The sequence below is a fragment of the Palaemon carinicauda genome, chromosome 3, assembly GCF_036898095.1.
Source record: "Palaemon carinicauda isolate YSFRI2023 chromosome 3, ASM3689809v2, whole genome shotgun sequence".
NCBI classification, from domain to species: Eukaryota; Metazoa; Arthropoda; class Malacostraca; order Decapoda; family Palaemonidae; genus Palaemon; species Palaemon carinicauda.
Window position 1 is genome coordinate 135,548,125 of NC_090727.1, and position 24,540 is coordinate 135,572,664.

A 24,540-nucleotide genomic window follows, 5' to 3' on the forward strand; every position below is an offset into this window, starting at 1 on the left:
TGAAGGGTAGAATTGCGTGTTTCAGGTAGAAATCAGTAAAAGTATTAAATTTCAGTGAAATAAGTGCAAAACAGAAAATCGAAGTGATAAAGTGATATGCGCAAAGTGTTACAGTGTTGCGTCCGAGGGTTCGTCTGTTCGTGCCTGTCGTTCACCTAGTCCGGGACCTCTTGCATGCTCCCAAGCCCAGGGGAGAAGTAACGTCAAACGACTTACGGGTTCGAGAGGCCTTGATCAACGAACAGACGTTTTCCCTCTATGGTATCGGGTGTATCTTACCAAAATCTCCCCTACCATAAGACGAGAGAGACGTTGTTTCTCCTCGTCATCCGAAGGCTTTTCGCATAAGAAACCTGTCACAAGGTTTCGAAGCCCTTAAGCGAAAGTCAGTCCTTTCAGGACAGGTCCAGCATCCTGGTTACAACCATTAGGACAGCTCTGACCCTATGCAGTCATCGGATAACTGCTCGCCGCCTAACAAAAGCGTAACACAGACTCCGAGAGTCTTTTTTTGTAGGCAAAGTGTTGCGGTCACAGACGTTACCCTCGTCTCTTACCACAACCATTTCCGTTGATCCTTAATGGGTTGTATGGCAAGACATGCAGTATTTGCTTGCCTCCCTTATGGAAGACTATTCTGCCGATTAGTCTGTTGAGTCTAGCCGTTTAGCTCATCGATATCCCCCTAACGTTCCTTTGTGCTTACTGTTGACGTTGGCGTAGCTTAGTCACGTCAGTCAGGTTGTTTAGAACCACACTCGATGCGGTCTCGTGTGGTTTTTCAGCCGCATTTGGACGTTAGGCCACTTGCTGATGCTCCTGTTGACGTTCAAGACGTTCACTAACAATCGGAGTTGACTTGTTTTGACGCTGTGCGTCAACCTCCGCATTCTAGAGTTGTTTTGACTGCTCAGTCTAGGCAGTCAAAGCAGTCTCGAGTGGACGCTGTGCGTCCTCACGCACCTGTTGTGGTTGACAGTTCAGTTGTTGACAGTTCACAGACTGTCAAGCAGTTACATGACGTTGCGTTCTGGTCCGCTACTAATGCACCAGTGAGTGTGGACTCTGCTTGTAAAGCATTGCCACCACGGTAGGTCTCTCCCTTGCTTGAGACTCAGCTTTTATCGGACAAGGTTCCTGTAGATGAGGAAGTTGCTGTTCCCCCTCCTACTGATATTCCCTCTGTCAGATGGAGAGGAGCCTAAAGCTGCTTAGCCCCCTATGGACTTTAATTGAATCATGATGATTTTTTTAAGGATCTTTGTCCGGATCTTTTTGTAACTGCTGCTCCTCGTTCGCCTAAACGTCAGAGCTTACACTAGGCCTAGCTACTTCGAAGCCGTTGTTTTTAAGCTAGTGCTCTCTCGCTCTCCTAGAGAGCTTTACGTTGGCTAGGCGACTGGTTTTTCACCAGGAGGAGTTTGGGGGATACAGCCTTTGCTTTCCCTTCTTTTAAACTGGTTTATAGAGCGAGAGTCTGATATGACACGAGAGAAGTTCTCGGCTTGGGAGTTCATGCCTCTGCCCAGATAGACTTCTCAATTCTCGTAGACTCTTCCTGGCGCCTGGCCAGGAGACGCTCCAAGTTTTTTACAGGTCAACTTCACAGCTGTTTTCAAGCCTTTGAAGTTTTGCTGTACAATTATGTCATGCATAACAAGGCTTTCAGGGATGGTAAGCGGTACCGCCTCAGTCGCTAACCCCGTCTGTTGCCGCACCTGCTCCCGTAGACCCTAAATGGGCTTTGCTGCAAGACATGCAGTCCAAGCTTGCGTCCTTGATAGAGGACTTTAATGCGGAGAAGGTTGCTACCGAACCTTCTGGCCAACAACCTTCCAACCGGTCGGTTGTGCGCCCTGTTGACGCTGAGGTAACCTACTCGTGTCTGCCAGTTGAGGTGGTTCCTCCACCGATGCGACCCAGTGTGGGTTGCCAGCCGCACGTTGACGTTAAGCGACGCTCGGAGGTGGTTGTTGACATTCAGGACGTTCAACAACCAGCAGAGGTGACTTGTTTTGACGCAGTGCGTCAACCTCAGCAACCCGGTAGGGTGTTGACTGCACAACCCAGACGGTCTAGACAGTCTCGGGTTGACGCTGTGCTTCCTCGCGCACCCATGGTTGTTGACAGTTCACAGACTGTGCAGCAGTTCCATGATGTTGCGTCCGGCTCCGTCACGCATGCACCAGTGCGACCGGACTCAGCGAGCCAGACTTTGCCCACTCCGTTGCCGTTTCCTCATCAGTTTTCGGATGAGGAACCCTCTGATGAGGACGTTGCTGAACAACAAGACGATCAGCCCCCAGAATAGATCAAGCCCTGCTATCCATCCAGAAGATGCTGAAGAAGGAACGCTGCTCAGTCAGGCTGTGGATGAGTCTGGTAGGGACGCTGTCATCCGTGGAACAATTTGTGTCACTAGGAAGACTACACCTCCGTCCTCTTCAATACCATCTAGCTTTTCACTGGAAAAAGGACAAGACGCTAGAAGCGGTCTCGATCCCGGTTTCCGAAAAGATAAAGTCTTGTCTGACTTGGTGGAAGGACAATATCAACCTTAGAGAGGGTCTTCCCCTGGCTGTTCAGACTCTCAACCACGTTCTCTTCTCGGACGCATCGGACGTGGGCTGGGGTGCGACACTAGACGGTCGGGAATGCTCAGGACTGTGGAACTCGAGTCAGAGGAGCATGCATATCAACTGCAAGGAGCTGTTGGCAGTACATCTGGCCTTGAAAAGCTTCAAGTCTCTCCTTCGAGGCAAAGTGGTGGAAGTTAACTCGGACATCACCACGGCCTTGGCGTACATCTCCAAACAAGGAGGTACCCACTCACTGACGTTGTACGAGATCGCAAGGGACCTGCTCATCTGGTCAAAAGGTCAAGACATCTCCCTAGTAACGAGGTTCATCCAAGGCGACTTGAACGTCATAGCAGATTGTCTCAGTCGGAAAGGGCAAGTAATTCCAACCGAATGGACCCTCCACAAGGATGTGTGCAAGAGACTTTGGGCCACTTGGGGTAAAACCATCCATAGATCTCTTTGCAACCTCGCTGACCAAGAGGCTTCCAATCTATTGCTCTCCAGTCCTGGACCCAGCAGCAATACATATAGATGCTTTCCTCCTAGATTGGTCACATCTGGATCTCTACGCATTCCCACCGTTCAAGATTGTCAACAAGGTACTGCAGAAGTTCGCCTCTCACAAAGGGACAAGGTTTACGTTAGTTGCTTCCCTCTGGCCCGCGAGAGAATGGTTCACCGAGATACTTCGATGGTTAGTAGACGTTCCCAGTAGTCTTCCTCTAAGGGTAGACCTTCTACGTCAGCCACACGTAAAGAAGGTACTCCAAAGCCTCCACGCTCTTCGTCTGACTGCCTTCAGACTACCGAAAGACTCTCGAGAGCTAGAGGCTTTTCGAAGGAAGCAGCCAGTGCGATTGCTAGAGCAAGGAGAGCGTCTTCCATTAGAGTCTACCAATCGAAGTGGGAAGTCTTCCGAGACTGGTGCAAGTCAGTTTCTGTATCCTCGACCAGTACCTCTGTAGCTCAAATAGCTGTTTTTCTCTTATACCTGAGAAAAGGACGATCCCTTTCAGCTCCCACTATCAAGGGCTACAGAAGCATGTTGGCATCGGTCTTCCGGCATAGAGGCTTAGATCTTTCCAAACATAAAGATCTGCAAGACCTCCTTAAGTCTTTTGAGACCACCAAGGAGCATCGTTTGGCTACCCCTGGATGGAATTTAGACGTGGTACTAAGATTCTTCATGTCAGACAGGTTGGAGCCGTTACAATCAGCCTCCCTGAAAGATCTCACTCTTAAGACTCTTTTCCTGGTATGCTTAGCCTCGGCTAAAAGAGTCAGTGAGATTAATGCCTTCAGCAAGAACATCGGATTTTCGTCAGAAAAAGCCACTTGTTCGCTACAACTTGGTTTTCTAGCCAAAAATGAGCTGCCTTCTCGGCCTTGGCCTAAATCTTTCGATATCCCCAGCTTATCGGGGATCGTAGGCAATGAACTAGAAAGAGTCTTATGCCCTGTTAGAGCTCTTAAGTTCTATTTAAAGCGTACTAAACCTTTACAAGGCCAATCTGAAGCTTTATGGTGTTCAGTTAAGAAACCATCCTTGCCTATGTCAAAGAATGCTTGGTCAGACTTTATCAGATTGTTAATACGAGAAGCTCATTCACATCTGAGTGAGGAAGACCGAACTTTGCTTAAGGTGAAGACGCACGAAGTTAGAGCTGTAACAACTTCCGTGGCCTTTAAGCAAAATATATCTCTGCAAAGTATAATGGACGCAACCTATTGGAGAAGCAAGTCAGTGTTCGCGTCATTTTACTTGAAAGATGTCCAGTCTCTTTACAAGAACTGCTACACACTGGGACCATTCGTAGCAGCGAGTGCAGTAGTGGGTGAGGGCTCAACCCCTACAATTCCCTAATTCCTTATCCTTTTAATCTGTCTCTTGAAATGTTGTTTTTTTATGGGTTGTCCGGAAGGCTAAGAAGCCTTTCGCATCCTGGTTGATTTGGCGGGTGGTCAAAGTCATTTCTTGAGAGCGCCTAGATTAGGGGTTTGATGAGGTCCTGTTGTATGGGTTGCAACCCTTGATACTTCAGATCCTAGGGGTCGATCAGCATCCTAAGAGGATCGCGAGGCTCCGTAAGGAAGACGTACTTAAAAGGCAGCGTAATTGTTCAAGTCGACTTCCTTACCAGGTACCTATTTATTTTGTTTTTGTTATTTTGATAACTTCTAAAATGAAATAAAAAACTCTTAGCTCATAAAAGTGTAAACATATATTACTGGTCTCTACCCACCCCCCTGGGTGTGAATCAGCTATATAATCACCGGCTAAGTTAAATATTGAAAAACGTTATTTTGATTATAAAATAAATTTTTGAATATACTTACCCGGTGATTATAAATTAAACGACCCTCCCTTCCTCCCCAATAGAGACGCAGTGGGACGAGGAGAAAATTGAGTCTTTGTTTACATTGAGAGCTGGGTATCTGGTCGACAGATGGCGCTGTTGGGCACACCCGCAACCTGTGTAGCGATCGCTGGCGAGTTTTTCCGTAGAGTTGTCTGTCGAGCAACAGAGTTGCAGCTATATAATCACCGGGTAAGTATATTCAAAAATTTATTTTATAATCAAAATAAAATTTTTCTTCATATTTTTGATAATTTTTTGAGAAAATTCAGGCATTTTCCAAGAGAATGAGACCAACCTGACCTCTCTATGACAAAAATTAAGGCTGTTAGAGCAATTTAAAAAAAATATACTGCAAAATGTGCTTGGAAAAAATAACCCCCTGGGGGTTAAGGGTTGGAAATTTCCAAATAGCCTGGGGGTAAAAGGGTTAACATAATGGTTTATGTAGTACTATACAGTATGTGATTTTGATACTTGCAAACATTTGAGATAGATATCTTAATGGAAGTTAGTGTTTTCTGTACAGATTATGGCAAACCTTTAGATTTCTTAATGAATCTAATTTATTAGCAAAATATTAGTTTATTTAAGTCTTGGACCTATGGAATTTGAAAAATTGTCTTTTTTTCAATATTAAACTTACCCGATAATCATGTAGCTGTCAACTCCGTTGCCCGACAGAATTCTATGGAGGGATACGCCAGCTATCACAATACTAGAAGGGGGTGTACTTACCAGCGCCACCTGTGGCCAGGTACTCAAGTACTTCTTGTTGACACCTCCTCAATTATTCCTCTGTCGTGCTTCCGGCAAGACGTTCTGGGATACGCTTATGGTCTTCGAGTTTATTCACGGATATTTGGTGAAGTATTCTCTCAGATTAACGGCTGTCGCATTACTGGAATCCTTCTTATATTAGCTAGATAGCTTTTATATAGTTCTGATATAACGTTAACGATTTTTGCTTGTTTTTGGAACCCCCTTTGGCTTACTCTTTGGTTTACAAGATGTCTGACATTTCGCAAGCTCCCTCCCATAGACGATGTAGGTCTTGCAATAGACGTATTCCGAAGGCCTCGGTAGATCCTCACACCGCTTGTTCTGACTGTAGGGACAGGCCCTGTCAGTTAGAAAATCGATGTGAGGAATGCGCCGGACTTTCCGAATTGGAATTTGTCCGTCTTTTAAAATATTCAACTAAGTTAGAGAGAGGTAGAGTTAGGAGGAGTTCTTCTCACTCTTCTTTGTTTTCCTCACCTCATGATCCCCTACCTTTTCCTACCCCTGTAGTGGCTACCCCCGAACCTACTGTGTGCCCTCCGCCTGATATGTCAGTTGTTTTGAGTGCTATTCAGGCTTTAGGCGATAAAGTAGAGTCAGTGGTAAGTGACCATAAGTCTCTGATGGCCGAAGTTAAAGAGCTGAAGGTCAAGAGTGCAGTGGGTGGAGTTAGTGCCAGTGCTGTGACGAGTGCTAGTGTCGGTGCAGTGCCTAGTGCTAGTGTTAGTGCCAGTGTGGTGCGTGAGGATTTTTCTGTGCGAGCCTGTCGTCCTCCCAGTCCGGGACCTCTTGCAAGCTCCCATGCCCAGGGGAGAAGCAATGTCGAAGGGCATAAGGGTTCGGCAGGCCTTGTTAGGCGCACAGAACTATCCTCGGTGGTTGCGGGCGTGTCTTCCAAAGACCGTCACTCCCACCTGCAGACGATTGAGCCCGTCTTATTCTCGTCCGCCGATCAACTGTCGGGGAAGAAACGTTGGTCTCAGGTCTCGAGACCGCTTAAACGTAGAGTCCAGTCCGCGAGTGCTCAGCCAGGTTGCAGTCATTGGCTCAGCTCTGACTCGCCTCAGTCATCTGTCGACTGTACTCCGCCCAAGAGGAGTAAGGTTCTGCCACAACAGAGCTCGACTGTTAAGGCTTTACCTCAGTCTACTTTCGTTTCTGCCGATCCCAAGTGGACTCTGCTTCAGTCCATGCAAGCTCAGCTTTCGGACTTGATGCGTGAGTGTCGGGCTGAGAGTGTTGCACCTCCGCCTCCGCCTACACTCCCTCCGCCTGTTCTCGCTCCGCCTGTGCTCGCCCAGCCTGCGCTCGCTCCGCCTGGTCGCAGCGCTATCTGCCAGACGTACGATGTTGAGCCACTTTCCGAGTTCGCTGTTCCCAGTGGTGTTCAACCTCAGCCTTCTTTAAGGCAACCTTTACGTTGGGATCAGGAGGATTATTCCACTCATCCTCCGCCTCTCCCTGCTGCTCCACCAGTGGTGCAACTCTCGGTTGAGGTACAACAACCTCTCCCGTCTATGAGTCAGTCTGCTCAGCCATCGCTGCAGCGAGCTCAACCCTCCTCTAAGCAAGCTCCTCTACACCCTGGACTTGCGCCTCAGGAGCCTCAGCTTGCGAGAACTTTACCTTGTTCTGCGCAGCCTCAGCCTCATCATGCTCAGCTTATATCACAGGAACAGGAACGGGCTGCTCCGCCTCCGTCCTCCGCTCAGCTAGCGCAACCCTTGGGTTCAACCTCTCTTGCTAGGAGTCAACCTCCTTCACCCATGCGCCTTCCTTCTGCTTCGTCTGTTGTTCAGCCTTTGCAGTCTGAGCCTCAGGTTTTCCCTCAACAGTTACTGGAAGAGGAAACCTCTGTTGTTGTTCCTACCCGTTCTGACTCTGCGGTTCAGCATTCTTGTCCGATCTCTTCGCTACACTCTGGTGATGAGGTGTCGGATGATGAGGAGGCACACCTTGATCCCTCATCAGACGTGGACGAATCCAAGCTTTCTCCACAGTCGATTGATTTTCGTAAGGTCTTGGCTCTTCTCAGAGAGATTTATCCAGACCACTTTGTCTCTGCTATTCCCCGCTCTCCGCCATCTGAGTTTTCGCTGGGCGTACAACAAGCTAAGTCCACCTATACTAAGCTTGTCCTAGCTAGATCCTCTAAGAGGGCTTTAAGGATCTTAGGGGAGTGGCTACAGTCTAAACAACACCTTGGCAAGACTTCCTTCATGTTCCCTCCAACGAAGCTCGCTTCGAAAGCGAGCGTTTGGTATGCCACAGGGGAAGCACCAGGCTTGGGAGTACCTGCCTCTGCCCAGGCTGACTTCTCAAGTCTGGTGGACTCGCCTCGGAGAACTGCTATGAGACGCTCGAAGGTTTGTTGGACCTTCTCAGACCTGGATCACTTACTGAAAGGGATGTTCAGAGCATTTGAAATGTTCAACTTTCTCGACTGGTGCCTGGGGGCCCTCAGCAAGAAAACCTCTCCTGCGGACAAAGATTCTGCCATGCTATTAATGTCCTGTATGGATAAGGCCATCAGAGATGGATCGGGTGAGCTAGCGTCGTTGTTTGTATCAGGGGTGTTGAAGAAAAGGGAGCAACTGTGTACCTTCCTTTCCGCCAGCATTACACCTTGCCAACGGTCACAACTCCTTTTTGCTCCGCTCTCGAAGTTCCTCTTTCCCGAAGAGCTAGTTAAGGACTTGTCTGCTGCCCTGATACAAAAGGATACGCACGACCTTGTAGCCTCATCAGCTCGTAAGTCTAAGGTTGCCACCTCAGTCCCCAAGACTTATCGCTCCCCAGTTGCTGATACACCTGCGACTAGGTTCATACCGCCCTTTCGTGGTAGAGCCCCCAGCCGAGGAAGCTCCCGTCCAGACTCTCACAGGAGCAAGTCTAGGAAAGGATCCAGGACATCAAAAGGAAAAAACTGACTCTCCGTTTCTCCAGACAACAGTAGGAGCCAGACTCAAGATCTTCTGGCGAGCCTGGGAGAAGAGAGGTGCAGACGCACAGTCTGTCAGTTGGCTGAGGAACGGTTACAGGATTCCATTCTGCCTCAAACCACCTCTGACCACGTCACCCATCAACCTCTCTCCCAACTACAAAGAAGAGGACAAGAGGCTAGCATTGCAACAGGAAGTGTCGCTACTGGTGCAGAAGAAGGCAGTGGTTATAGTCCGGGACCATCAATCCCCGGGCTTCTACAACCGTCTCTTTCTTGTGGCCAAGAAGACAGGAGGTTGGAGACCGGTGCTGGACGTCAGCTCTCTCAACGAGTATGTCACCAAGCAGACGTTCACGATGGAGACGACCAAGTTGGTCTTAGCAGCGGTCAGACAGGAGGACTGGATGGTCTCGTTGGACTTGAAAGATGCATACTTTCACGTTCCCATTCATCCAGACTCCCAACCTTTCCTGAGATTCGTTTTCGGAAAGGTTGTCTATCAGTTCCAAGCCCTGTGCTTTGGCCTAAGCACAGCTCCTATGGTCTTTACTCATCTGATGAGGAATGTAGCAAAATTCCTACACTTGTCGAACATCAGAGCCTCCCTCTACCTAGACGACTGGCTGTTGAGAGCCTCCACGAGTCGTCGTTGTCTGGAGAACCTCAGTTGGACTTTAGACTTAATCAGAGACCTAGGTCTATTAGTCAATATAGAGAAATCTCAACTCATTCCCTCCCAATCCATTGTGTACCTGGGAATGGAGATTCGGAGTCAGGATTTTCGGGCTTTTCCATCGGCCCCCAGGATAAGCCAAGCCCTAGAGTGCATCATGAGCATGCTGAAGAGGAGCAATTGCTCAGTGAGACAGTGGATGAGTCTCACAGGGACCCTTTCATCACTGGCCCTGTTTGTCGAGCTAGGGAGACTCCACCTCCGCCCTCTTCAATTCCATCTTGCAGCTCATTGGGACAAGGGCTCGACGCTAGAAGCAGTCTCTATCCCTATCAACCAAGAGATGAAGACCACTCTCCTGTGGTGGAAGCACAACCTCCTTCTCAAGGAGGGTCTATCATTGGCCATTCAGACCCCCAATCTTCATCTCTTCTCAGATGCATCGGACTCGGGCTGGGGTGCAACCTTGGACGGACGGGAATGCTCGGGAGTGTGGAACGAGGAACAAGGATCTCTCCACATCAACTGCAAGGAACTGCTAGCAGTTCATCTAGCCCTGTTGAACTTCAAGTCCCTCCTGCTAGGCAAAGTGGTGGAGGTGAACTCAGACAACACCACAGCCTTGGCTTACATCTCCAAGCAAGGAGGGACCCATTCGAGGAGCCTTTACGAGATCGCAAGGGACCTCCTCATTTGGTCAAGAGGTCTAAACCTCACTCTGGTCACGAGGTTCATCCAGGGCGATATGAATGTTTCAGCGGATCGCCTAAGCAGAAGGAATCAGGTCATTCCCACGGAATGGACCCTCCACAAGAGTGTGTGCAACAGACTTTGGACCTTGTGGGGCCAACCTTCCATAGATCTGTTTGCCACCTCCATCACCAAGAGACTTCCGCTGTATTGTTCCCCTGTTCCAGACCCTGCAGCAGTTCATGTGGATGCCTTTCTACTGAACTGGTCCCATCTCGACCTGTACGCGTTCCCGCCGTTCAAGATAATAAACAAAGTTCTGCAGAAATTCGTCTCGCACGAAGGGACACGGCTGACGCTGGTTGCTCCCCTTTGGCCTGCAAGAGAATGGTTCACAGAGGTACGTCAATGGCTAGTCGACTTCCCCAGGACTCTACCTCTAAGAGTGGACCTTCTACGTCAACCTCACGTAGACAGGTTGCACCCAAACCTCCACGCTCTTCAGCTGACTGCCTTCAGACTGTCGAAAGACTCGCTAGAGCTAGAGGCTTTTCGAAGGAGGCAGCCAGTGCGATTGCCAGAGCTAGAAGAGTTTCCACTCGTAGAGTCTACCAGTCTAAGTGGGAGGTCTTCCGAAGCTGGTGTAGAGCCAATTCAATTTCCTCCACCAATACCTCTGTGATCCAAATAGCTGACTTCCTTCTACATCTTAGGAATGAGAGATCCCTTTCAGCACCTACGATTAAAGGATATAGGAGCATGTTGGCTTCAGTTCTCCGCCACAGAGGTTTGGACCTGTCTTCCAACAAGGACCTTCAAGACATTATCAAGTCTTTTGAGACGTCTAAAGAACGTCGTCTTTCCACTCCAGGCTGGAATCTAGACGTGGTCTTAAGGTTCCTTATGACATCTAGGTTCGAACCTCTCCAGTCAGCTTCCTTCAAGGACCTCACCCTCAAGACTCTTTTTCTCGTTTGTCTTGCAACAGCTAAGAGAGTCAGTGAGGTTCATGCCTTCAGCAAGAACATTGGTTTCACAACCGAATCTGCGACATGTTCTTTTCAGCTTGGATTCCTAGCAAAGAACGAGCTTCCTTCACGTCCTTGGCCTAGATCGTTCGAAATACCTAGCCTCTCCAACATGGTAGGTAACGAACTAGAGAGAGTTCTTTGCCCTGTCAGAGCTCTCAAATATTATCTTAAGAGGTCTAAACCTATTCGAGGACAGTCAGAAGCCTTATGGTGTGCCATCAGGAAACCCTCGAGACCCATGTCCAAGAATGGGCTTTCGTATTATATAAGGCTTCTGATCAGAGAAGCACATTCTCACTTAAAGGAGGAAGACCTTGCATTGCTGAAGGTAAGGACCCACGAAGTAAGAGCTGTAGCTACTTCGATGGCCTTTAATAAAAACCGTTCTCTGCAGAGCATAATGGATGCAACCTATTGGAGGAGCAAGTCAGTGTTTGCATCATTTTATCTGAAAGATGTCCAGTCTCTTTACGAGAACTGCTACACCCTGGGACCATTCGTAGCAGCGAGTGCAGTAGTAGGTGAGGGCTCAGCCACTACATTCCCTTAATCCCATAACCTTTTTTAACCTTTCTCTTGAATACTTTTATTGTTGTTTTTATGGTTGTTACGGTAGGCTAAGAAGCCTTCCGCATCCTTGGATTTGGCGGCTGGTCTATTCATTCTTGAGAAGCGCCTAGGTTAAAGGTTTGGTAGAGGTCCTTTAGTAGGGGTTGCAACCCCGTGTACTTTGGCACCTTTGGGTTGATTCAGCCTCCAAGAGGAACGCTGCGCTCAGTAAGGAAGACGAACTTAAATAAAAAGGCAGAGTAACGGTTCTATTCGACTTCCTTACCAGGTACTTATTATTTCATTGTTATTTGAGATAACTGTTATATGAAATATGGGATACTTAGCTATCCTTTAATCTTGTACACTGGTTTTCACCCACCTCCCTGGGTGTGAATCAGCTACATGATTATCGGGTAAGTTTAATATTGAAAAATGTTATTTTTATTAATAAAATAAATTTTTGAATATACTTACCCGATAATCATGATTTAATCGACCCTCCCTTCCTCCCCAGAGAGAACCAGTGGACCGAGGAATAATTGAGGAGGTGTCAACAAGAAGTACTTGAGTACCTGGCCACAGGTGGCGCTGGTAAGTACACCCCCTTCTAGTATTGTGATAGCTGGCGTATCCCTCCATAGAATTCTGTCGGGCAACGGAGTTGACAGCTTCATGATTATCGGGTAAGTATATTCAAAAATTTATTTTATTAATAAAAATAACATATTAGATAGCTATTTTAGTGTATTCCTCATTAAGGGTACTGTATTTTGTAAAATACATCGTATTACTTTTCTTCCCTGCTATAAATCTATCATGCCATTACAAATATCCTCCTCTTGTATTATCTCTTGTATCTTTTAATTCCCACTGCTTGTATTTGAAGATTCTCAATCTTATCAATATATAGTAAAGTATTAATAAATGAGGGTATTTTATGTATATTTTAGATGCTGTAATGAAGGTATTACTATGAAAATAGTGAATAAGCTTGGGAAAAGTTATTTTAAGGAAGCCTATGTACTTTGGTGAATAGGCAGTGCAAGTGTTGTGTTAAAAAGTATGATGTTGATCTTTCTGTCAGGGAAAATGATAAGCCCATGATCTCAGTGCCCCTGATATTACCATGTGCAGATGACGTACCCACCAGTTTGAGAAAAAACGATGGAAGCATCCCTAGTCAGATTATCACTCCTGGGCTCTTCAAGGGTGACTACTCCGTTCATGGAGTTGAGCTGATCCTCTTCAAGTATATCAGTGAAAATGAATTGCATGGATTTAAGGTACAGTATTTGCACTTCAAGGCTTTCATGTTTACTGAAATATTGTATGCTAAACGTGATAACAGTATACAGAATTATATAACTAATGTGCTGTTAATTTAGGTGCAGTATTAAAGACCCTAGCAGTACCAGCCAGACTCGGTTGAGTCCCTTGTCAGTCTGGGAGGAACGTAGAGAGGAAAGGTCCCCTTTTTTTCATTTGTTTGATGTTGGCTACCCCCAAAGTTGGGGGAAGTGCCTTGGTATATGTGTGTGCGTGTATTAAAGACTTTATACATAATTTTATAATTTATATCCAATTTGTATTTACTAAGAAGCATTATAATTTACAGTGCTATGAATTGAAGTGTACATATATTAAGAACATGGCTCTGACAGATTTTGCTGATTTTTCAGACTCACTGTGATGAAGTTCATCTTAAGACTATTTATATGCTTGTCATATTTCTAGGTTTCTCAGAGGTTTCACCAGTTTATTGATCTTGCTTATTAATTTTAATGATTCTGCAGATTAGTGGATTATTTCGAAATATGTTTATTGGCAGTTAATCATCAGCCCTGCATTGACTATCAAATAAAAGTTTTGCTACTTAGTGTTATAATTTAGTAATTAATACAGTATGGTTACTTAATGCACTTATTCTTGTCAGATATTCATGAAAGATTACTCAGTGGTCAGCTCTCTAGCGAAAATTCTTTTTACAAACCATTGTAGGTAATTGGAATTTCTAGTTGATTTTATTAATGGAATACCAATTAGGTCAACATTACCACTAAGACATTTCTAGTCCATGACTGCCTAAAAAGGATTTAAAAATAGTTAATAGTGCAGACATTAATAATATGAGGTGTTGAATAGCTGAGTGGGAGAGATCAAAGTAAACACATGAAAAGGGATAGGTGGAAAGCCATAAAGTTTATCATTAATAGCTAAACTACAAACCTAGTTTGAAAAGCAGGATGCTACAAGACATAGGGCTCCAGTTTGGACCAACAGGGAAAGTAGCCCTGTGAGGAAAGGAAATAAGGGTATAAACTATACAGTACTGTATATGAGAATTATTAAATAAAAAATATAAAATATTCTAAGTTTAGTAACAACTTTAAAATAGATCTGCCATATAAAACTATTTAGAGAGATGTATGTCATCCTGTTCAACATAAACACATTTGCACTAATATGAACTCCTGAAATTCCTCCGATTCAACTAGAAAATGAGGAGGAACATTCCACAGTCTGGTTACAGGTGGTATAAAACTTCTAGAATACTGTGTAGTATTGAGCCTTATGAGGGAGAATACAACACTGTTAGAATTAACTGCATACCTAGTACTACGGACAGGATTGTACAGTCTGGGAAGAACTGAATGCAAAGGATGGTTAATTATGCAAAATTTTATGCAACATCCATAAAGAAGTTACTGAACGACTATGCCAGAGATTAATGTCCAGATCAAGAATAAGAAATTTAATAGACTGCAAGTTTTTGTCCAGTATTTTAAGATGAGTCATTTGCTGAAAACATGACAGGAAAACAATTCTCAAAGCAATGTAGAATATATGTTATGAAAAACTGCTAGTAATGTCAATAGCAGTGTGGATGATAGTAGAGTACTGTATTTTGTGACAAGCTTAGCTTTAACAATTAATCTTGATTACAGCACTTGGTCAACAAACTAATTTCCTTGTAGAGTGCAACTCTTGATTATCCACAGGCCTGACATACTACATCATTAGGCTTTACTTTGAGATGAAATACTTTTGGGAATTTTAATTTAGTGTGTCCTTGTTTGACAAGAAAATGTAAAAGCTAAAATCACACACGTAATTAAAAAAACATATCTAGAATTTTAAGCTTTTATGATTTTTTCTCATATCGCAAATTTGGGGAATTAGAATTGTTATAACCTAAGTATGTTTATCTACTTCGTACATTTAATGGAATTATAATGTGGAGTAAGGTATTGAGAAAGACTAATCTTGCATACTACTTTGCACAAAAAAGTAAAAAATTATTACATATAATGTACATTGTACAATTACACTTTTTTTGAAGGAAATACTGAATGTTCCTTATTGTGAAACAAGATAGAATAGAGAGATAATAAAACTTGATGCCATAATTACTTTACAATGGATCATGCATATTCTTTCCTTCACGATGTTTAGGTAACTGATATACCAACTTACGTTAAAAATTACTGAGTATGTGCTGCCCTTCTAATAACACTTCCAGACCCGTTTTTTTCTTATACAGTGAACCCTCGTTTATCGCGGCAGATAGGTTCCAGACCCGGCCGCGATAGGTAAAAATCCGCGAAGTATTGACACCATATTTACCTATTTATTCAACATGTATATTCAGACTTTTAAAACCTTCCCTTGTACGTAGTACTGTTAACAAACTACCCTTTAATGTACAGAACACTTAATGCATGTACTACAGTACCCTAAACTAAAACAGGCACAAATATTAAAGGCGATTTTATATCATGCGTTTCCTAAACACGCTAAAAAGCACGATAAAAAATGGCAACCAATGTTTTGTTTACGTTTATCTCTGATCATAATGAAGAAACAAACTGGAGGTAGAGCTTTGCTTATTACCCAGACATATTTCCCATACTTTTCCCTTAGAACTACATCACATCTTCCAACTTTAGATATATATATATATATATATATATATATATATATATATATATATATATATATATATATATGTATACACATATACATACCTACATATATACATACATACATATATACATAAATACATGCATACATATATATATATATATATATATATATATATATATATATATATATATATATATATATATTTATATATATTTATATATATATATATATATATATATATATATATATATATATATATTACTGTATATATACTGTATGGGTTATGGAAAAAATCCGCGAAGTGGTGAATCCGCGATGGTCGAACCGCGAAGTAGCGAGGGTTCACCGTACAGTATAAACAAAAAAAGTGTATCTTAGTCTTGCCAGACAAGACATAAAAAATATCATTCAGTTATATAACAGCAAATACCGGTCAGATTCACAGTTGTAAGCAATACAGGTCAGAATACTGTTATATATATGGAAATATAAGTCAGCACTTTAACAGAAAAGACAAAAAGAAATTACACAAGCAGTCGAGAATTCACTTATACAGTCTAATTCCTCTTCCTCTTGTTTTGTTAGTTTTTATAGTTTATATAGGTAAATATTTATTTGAATGTTGTTACTATTCTTAAAATATTTTATTTTTCCTTTTTTCCTTTCCTCACTGGGCTATTTTCCCTGTTGGGGCCCCTGGGCTTATAGCTTTATGCTTTTCCAACCAGGGTTGTAGCTTAATAATAATAATAATAATAATACAATATAGCAGTACATTATCAGTCTCCTTAACTCACAATCTGCCATTATACAACTGTTAATTTTGGCCTATATTTGTTCTTATGTAGAAGTGAATACTATTGTTTTCATTTCTCCTCTGTAAAAGCAGTGTCCTGAATTTCTGCTCTATAATAACAATGACTTGGAGTGCTCTCTTCCAAAGAGAGCCCAGTTTTAGGGGACTGATATTGTTAAGCTCCTGTGTAATAATGGCTTTTAAACTTTTTCTGTAAAAAGTATTGTCCTTTTGACCTTGTCATTGTGAATGTTGTCTTGTACCTGCAGTTATAAAACTGTGAATAATGCAAATATCCAAAATTATCATTTTAAAGAATATGCAGACCCAACCATAAATTATATGATTTGCAAATGTTAAAGAACAATCGTAATACAGTATTTACTTTCAATTTGTTTAATGAATGTGTTTTCAGTTGTAGCTAATGTCATTTTATTCCAGAATCCCCCCCCCCCAAAAAAGCAAATTTTAATTTAGAAAAAAAAATAATTTACAGGTAACTGGGGACCGCAATGTTTCAGCAGGCAAGATATCCCTGAAGTGCTTTTTAGATTATCCAGTAAATCCAACACTGGAAGAACAAAAATCAATGGAGGTATTGCAGAACATGCCAAAAGAGAAGAGAATAGTTCCCGTCCATGAGCTCCCAAAACAGAGATTTAAAATCCCAGAAAGTGTCGTTGGTGTTCAAGAATCTTCTGCGGTTCATGCACTCGACTATTGTTTTGCAAGGTAGGTTTATAAGAAACTTACAGTTTTTTGGGTCAGTATATAAGAAACATACACTGCTTTTGCAGTGCGCTATCTTTTCTTATTATCTGAATTGTTCTGCATGAAAGTCACATTACTAAACTCTCAGATGGTGTCCTGAAATTTACTCTTATAAATAGGTGAAAATTGGAAATTCAGTATTCTGTTTAAGGGTTACATACTTTTACTCGGAATCAGAAGTTTATCCACCTTTTGTATGTTACGTTACATTGCAAAATTGAATGGCATTTCTTAGTATTATTGATTCTGAAAACTCTGTAGTTTAAAAGAGCCCTTTAAACATACAATACAGTCACCCCTCAATTTATGGAGATATTAAGTTTTTAGTTTTGGTTATTCACATATAAAAATCCTAAAAATATTTTGATAGATAAATTAGGTTTATCACAGACTCTGTTAAGATTGATGTGCACTGAAATGTTCTTACTCCCCTGCCTCTTCTCTTATCTTTATTAACAAAAAAATTGCACATTTTAAAGAAAGCTCTATAAAGATATTGAAATATATTCAACTCCACTCATCATCATCTCCTCCTATGCCTATTGATGGGCCTTGGTTAGATTTCACCAGTCATCTCTATCTTGAGCTTCTAATTCAATACTTATCCATTCATCATCTCCTACTTCACATTTCATAGTCCTCAGCCTTGTAGGCCTGGGTCTTCCAACTATTCTAGTGCCTTGTGGAGCCTAGCTAAACTTTTGGTGATCTAATCTTTCTTGGGGAGTGCGAAGAGCATGCCAAACCATCTCCATCTACCCCTTATCATGATTTCATCCACATATGGTACCCAAGTAATCTCTCTTATAGTTTCATTTCTAATCCTGCCCTGCCATTTAACTCCCAACATCCTTCTGAGGGCTTTGTTCTCAAATCTACTAAATCTATTGGAGATTGTTTCATTGTCATACCACGACTCATGTCCATACAGTAACACTGATCTTAACATTCTTTTTTTATAATTGTATCAAACACTGGTCCAACAACAAAATTTCCCCTTTTCACCCGGTTAGCGTGTTTGAAGCCTTGCTGTCAATGACAGCCTCTTTCTGACCTCATGGTGTTGTAATACAAAAATTTTAAAAGAATGTTGTTGAGTTGAACATATTTTAAGTTTTCATTTTGATATACTGTATTCTAACTGAAAAGCTTTCTCTTGAAGAAAAAAAGTAGAGCAATTTTTTTATTGCCAAATAGGAGTTACAGTAAAAGAATTTTCCCAAACAACCCATGTTCAAACTGGTATCCTCACTAGCTGAGGAAAACTCTAAATCAATCAATCAATCAGTCAATTGCTAGCGGAGGGGAGGGGGGGGGAGGATGGGGTCAGGGAAAGAGGGTGTACTGGACACATATGGGGGGAGAAATTTTAACATTATTATTATTATTATTATTATTATTATTATTATTATTAATACTTGATAAGCTACAACCCTAGTTAGAAAAGCAGGATTCGATAAGCCCAGGGGCTCCAACAGGGAAAATAGCCCAGTGAGGAAAGGAAAAAAGGAAAATAAAATTTTTTAAGATGAGTAACATTAAAATAAATATCTCCTTTATAGACTATGAAAATTTTAACAAAACAAGAGGAAGAGAAATGAGATAAAATAATGTGCTCAAGTGTACCCTCAAGCAAGAGAACTCTAACACAAGGCAATGGAAGACCATGGTACAGAGGCTATGGCACTACCCAAGAATTGAGAACAATGGTTTGATTTTGAGCGTCCTTCTCCTAGATGAGCTGCTTACCATAGCTAAAGAGTCTCTTCTACCCTTTCCAAGAGGAAAGTAGCCACTGAACAATTACAGTGCAGTAAAGAATTGTTTGGTAATCTCAGTGTTGTCAGGTGTGTGAAGACAGAGAATATGTAAAGAATAGGCCAGACTATACAGTGTGTGTGTGTGTAAAGGGAAAGAAAAAATGAACCGTAATGAGAGAGAAGGATCCAATGTAGTACTGTCTGGCCAGTCAAAAGACCCCATAACTCTCTTGTGGTAGTATCTCAACGAGTGGCTGGTGCCCTGGCCAACCTACTACCTATGGCAAGATTTTTTATAAGATAAAAGACATAGACTGAAATTAACAGTAAAAATGTGTGAATAACAGAAATGAAAAGTTAATAGAAAAGAAGGAAGAATGGGAGATGAATAGAGTTGTATAATACTGTAATACAGTACATTGTACAAAAGTGTGAACAAATATATTATTTTTCCATTCAAGTTATATGAACTACAATTGCAAAGCCAAGTGCTGGTGATTTACTGCATTATACAGTAATAAAACCATATTAAGATGGAAATAATAAGCAGAAAATTATTAGATAAAAATTATGAAAGGAAGGAAATTATAAGGATAATAAATTTAAATTTAATTTAATGAGGGTGGAGTGAAACTATATTGAGTAATCCTTTAACCTAACTAAATTTTGTATGTCTACTAAAGGAAATAGAATTAAATCAATAAATTATAAAAATGTGAGGTCATGTAGAGTATATATTGAAATTTAGATGTTTAAGAGTTTATGGAAAGGGTATAAAAAAGGGATTTTGACGAAGGAAAAATCTATTTCTGGGAGAGGAACCTGTGTTGCCCAGTGAAATGCTCCTCTAGCACCATTTCTAAGGCATAGTTATTGCTGAATATACCAGAGAAAAAAAAGAGATGCATGGAATGCCAGGAAGAAACCTAGCTCGCTCACTCTTTGAGTGTCAGTATAGAAAACTTGGGCGTGATTGAACCACGACCATAGATCCTTCACCAATTAAGACCTCTCCTTCATCAACATCCCCCCTCTCTACCCCTACATCTCCCCTCCCCCATCCTCATTCCTCCCAGCACCTGCATTACTGTACCTTGAATGATGAACTAGAGTATTCAAAAACAATATAGCAACTTATTTGAAGTGATAGTCGACTGCACATAAGCAGCGGTGTATCGGGAGGGGTAGTGACGAGTCATCTGACCCTAGGTACCAAATTTTCTTGTTTTTTTTTTTTTTTCTCTAGTTTCTCAGTTCTGTATTGGCCAACCCTTACAGATTTTGAGGGGCAACTAATGTCATTTGCCAATACTATATTCTTTTACTTTTATTACTGTCATTGTATATAAATACTGTATGTGAATTGTTAACATTGTTATTCTCTATCCTATTTTATTTCATTTCTATAATCAATACATGGAATTCACTCTGAAGCAAGAGTGTCTCTATCATAGAGATTAAGTCAACCATTTTGACCTTAGCATACGATGTCAGGCTTTCCTCCAACTCCAGATCCCCTTCTACTCCCAGAAGGTGTTCTGGCACGGGTCCCCTCGACTGCAAGATGTGGATCCTGGTGGGGTTTCTCACATAATGCCTCTGTACTCGTACACATACAAATTACTTTTTTCTGACCTTAGTTATTGGCATTTATCAATGGTGTTTATAGCTTGATATACAGTACTGTATTCAAGTTTGTTGAAGATTTGCCACCAACCATATGCCGTGTTATGATATTACTGCAACTATTGATATTTGCAACCTTCAAGTGTTGTTCTATTTTGCAATATCTTCTCTGGTCTTTGTACAGTTAGGCTATTTTAGATTTATTTTTCTTTATGTAGTAATAGGTCTTCTTGTGCGATATAAAACCATAAGCAAGTAGAAACAAAATATTTTAGGAATGATTGAGATGGATGCCCTTTCCCTTTAAATCTCATAAAAATGTTCAATCACTGTACTATACACATTATAGCAGTCTTAGATATTCTAAATTCATGGTACCAAATATACATCACCGACTTCTTTTGTCCTGGTACCAAATATACATCACTGACGTCTTTTGTCTGGTACCAAATATACATCACTGACGTCTCTTGTCTGGTACCAAATATACATCACTGACGTCTTTTGTCTGGTACCAAATATACATCACTGACGTCTCTTGTCTGGTACCAAATATACATCACTGACGTCTTTTGTCTGGTACCAAATATACATCACTGACTTCTTTTGTCTGGTACCAAATATACATCACTGACTGGTACCAAATATACATCACTGACGTCTTTTGTCTGGTACCAAATATACATCAATGACGTCTTTTGTCTGGTACCAAATATACATCACTGACGTCTTTTGTCTGGTACCAAATATACATCACTGACGTCTTTTGTCTGGTACCAAATATACATCACTGACGTCTTTTGTCTGGTACCAAATATACATCACTGACGTCTTTTGTCTGGTACCAAATATACATCACTGACTTGAAATGAGTCACATTAAGCAATCTGAAACCCATATAGAATGTAAAATGATTATTAAAATATTTATAGTAAAGAAATGACAATTACTGTAAATTACAAGTAAATATCTGTGTAATAATAGCATTGTTTTATTGCTATATAAAGTGCTTTTCTTTTTGCAGGTACCATGGACAATGTCAGATTGCTTATGATAATTATCAGCATCCCAGCTTCATCCCAACAAATATTGTAGTTTTTAATGACAACCTGATAGGTGCTGTGATATTCAAGTTACAGAAAGTGTCCCTTTTCAAAAGAGTAGAAAGATCGTTCCAATCACGTATTGATAAAAATGTAAAAAGTGTGTTCTGAGATTTTACTTTGCATTTCCAAAGGCATTTAGGTTCTTATTAGAGTTGTCGCTCATACTGTGCTTCAAATGTTTTAGGTTTTGTTGTTTTATAATTTGGAATTCTTGTCTGATAATTTATGGACTAGTTTAGAGGACCTTATACCAGTGATTATGGTGTATGGTATCTTTTCAAATGTGTTCATATGCAGTCATGCAATAGGAATCTCTTAAACTGCCAATATTGATGGTAACTGACCTAATAAGATTGCAATAATTTATTAGCCAAGGATAACTTGAAAATGCACATATCTATACAGTAAATGAAAAAGTGTTGGTAAATTAAATATTGTAGATAGTCAAGAATATTCTAAAAATTATACAGTACAAGAGGGTTCCCCATTTTAGGACCCCCCCCCCAACAGTTCTGCAGACTAAAAAGAAAAGCAGTGTTGCACGCTAAGGTCAATTAGGTTTTTTAACCCTTTTACCCCCAAAGGACGTACTGGTACGTTTCACAAAAGCCATCCCTTTACCCCCATAGACGTACTGGTACGTCCTTGCAAAAAAATGCTATAAAAAATTTTTTTTCCATATTTTTGATAATTTTTTGAGAAAATTCAGGCATTTTCCAAGAGAATGAGACCAACCTGACCTCTCTATGACAAAAATTAAGGCTTTTAGAGCAATTTAAAAAAATATACTGCAAAATGTGCTGGGAAAAAAATAACCCCCCGGGGGTTAAGGGTTGGAAATTTCCAAATAGCCTGGAGGTAAAAGGGTTAAATGTATTTTGTTGTAGCAAGATATTTGGAATCATAAGTATAAAAAAAATGTCTAAAAGAAACAAAGACATACAAGGTTTTTGTTTGATAGGGGAAAAGTCTTTATCAGAAGTTTATTTCCTTGCAAGTAAGGTTGAAGCAGCTTATTGCAAACATTCCCCATCTCAAAATCTGTTAGACAGGATTTTGAACTCACTCAAGCTCGATAGTTTCTAGTATTTTCTGCAACCTCACCTGCCTTGTAAACTAGGGATTGGGGGGCTTTGGTGAAGCCTATAGGTCTACCTGCTGAGTCATCAGCAGCCATTGCCTGGCCCTCACTGGTCTGAGCTCAATGGAAATGGACTTGAGTACTGATCATATGTACAGTATATATGGTCAGTCTGTAGGACATTATCCTCTGTTCCTTGCCTCTGCCTGTCATTAGCAACCTTTAAAGTACTGATGATTAAGGCTGAATCTTAAGAGAAAGGCGAAAATGGGTCAAGCTGGATTGTGAGATACTGGAGAAAAGTTCTCTAAAAAAATAGAATAAAAACTTAGATAATCTATGCCAGAGGAAGATTGAATTAAGGTCATTAAGAGGTTAACTATTGCACTGTAATTTTTCAGTGGCTACTTTTCTCGTGGTATCGGTAAAAGTGACTCTTTAGATATGGTAAGCAGCTCTTCTAGGAGGGCACTCCAAAATCAAACCATTGTTCTCCATAGTCTCTGTACCATGGTCTTCCTCTGTCTTTGGGTAGAGCTCTCTTGCTTGATGGTACACTTGTTCACACTAATCTATCTTATTTCTTTTAACTTGTTTCTTAAGATTTTATAGTTTATGTATGGAAGAATTATTTTAATGTTACTGTTCTTGAAATATTTTTATTTTTAATTGTTCATTACTTCTCTTATAGTTTATTTTTTATTTCCTTTCCGCATTGGGTTATTTTTCCCTGTTGGAGCCCTTGGGATTATAGCATCCTGCTTTTCCAACTAGAGTTGTAGTTCAGCACATAATAATAATAATAATAATAATAATAATAATAATAATAATAATAATAATAATAATAATACAAAGAAAATGAGGGTCCACCCCTTTTTGCCATTCAGCAGTTGTTAGACAACTTGTTTAGGCCAACACCATTGTCCCCTGAGTGATCGATGTGTAGACAAAAGTGATCAATGTCCGAACACCTGGGATCCCCAAAAGTGGTCTATATATGGAAGTATCAAGACATTTGTTGCGCATGTTTTTAATGGTGTTACTATAGTCCATTTCTTTTAGCGATGCATATTTGCACCGACTCGCAGCGGTGCCCTTTTAGCTCGGAAAACGTTTCCGGATCGATGATTGGTTGGACAAGATAATTCTAACCAATCAGCGATCAGGAAACTTTTCCGAGCTAAAAGGGCACCGCCGCGAGTCGGTGCAAATATGCATCGCTAAAAGAAATAGACTATAGTGAGTATTTTGAATTACCATGTTCCTTTCATCTGTGATGTTATGTGACAAGTTAATATGATCTACGATGAGTCCCATTTAAGGTTGGGATACAGGACCATTCACTTATTGACAAAATTGCTTATGTCCTAATACTTGTTATACATTTGGTTGTAAAAAATGGACTCGGCTCTAGTTTTCCGTTACATAGTCAACCACGCTTGCCTATGTTACATAAATACTTTTGGGATGGTGGGGGGCATTTCTCAAAAAACCAACTACTCACATGTGGGGGCTGCCACCCAATAAGCAAAGTTTGCATGTATAACTTTTCATCATCATCATCATCATCTCCTACGCCTATTGACGCAAAGGGACTCTCTTAGGTTTCGCCAGTCGTCTCTATCTCTAGCTTTGAAATCAGTACTTCTCCATTCATCACCTACATCACAATTTATAGTCCTCAGCCATAACTGGGGGCCCATTCTGTCATACGAATCGCAGCTATAGCAAATAAGCTGCGATTCGTTTAACGTTTAATTAATGGCAATTTCAATTTTCTTAACTGTAAAACAAGAGTTTACTTTTTATTATTAATGAATTTGAATTCTTAGAGTCTCAGGCATTTCTTAATACAGCATAGAGA

The 24,540-nt window shown here is 41.2% G+C and overlaps 1 protein-coding gene across 2 annotated transcripts in view; it reads left to right on the forward strand.

Moving 5' to 3' along the window:
* The window catches only part of LOC137638563 (F-box only protein 31-like), a 62,626-nt gene that overhangs the window by 30,541 nt on the left and 7,545 nt on the right, over positions 1 to 24,540 (forward strand). The window contains exons 7-9 of one of the 2 annotated variants that reach the window (XM_068370733.1): positions 12,697 to 12,895; positions 16,829 to 17,064; positions 21,514 to 23,440. In XM_068370733.1, coding sequence (XP_068226834.1) covers positions 12,697 to 12,895; positions 16,829 to 17,064; positions 21,514 to 21,703 — 625 coding nt within the window. In that variant the 3' untranslated portion in view covers positions 21,704 to 23,440. Of the gene's footprint in view, positions 1 to 12,696; positions 12,896 to 16,828; positions 17,065 to 21,513; positions 23,441 to 24,540 lie in introns of those variants that run through there. The other variant, XM_068370732.1, reaches the window with a different exon arrangement.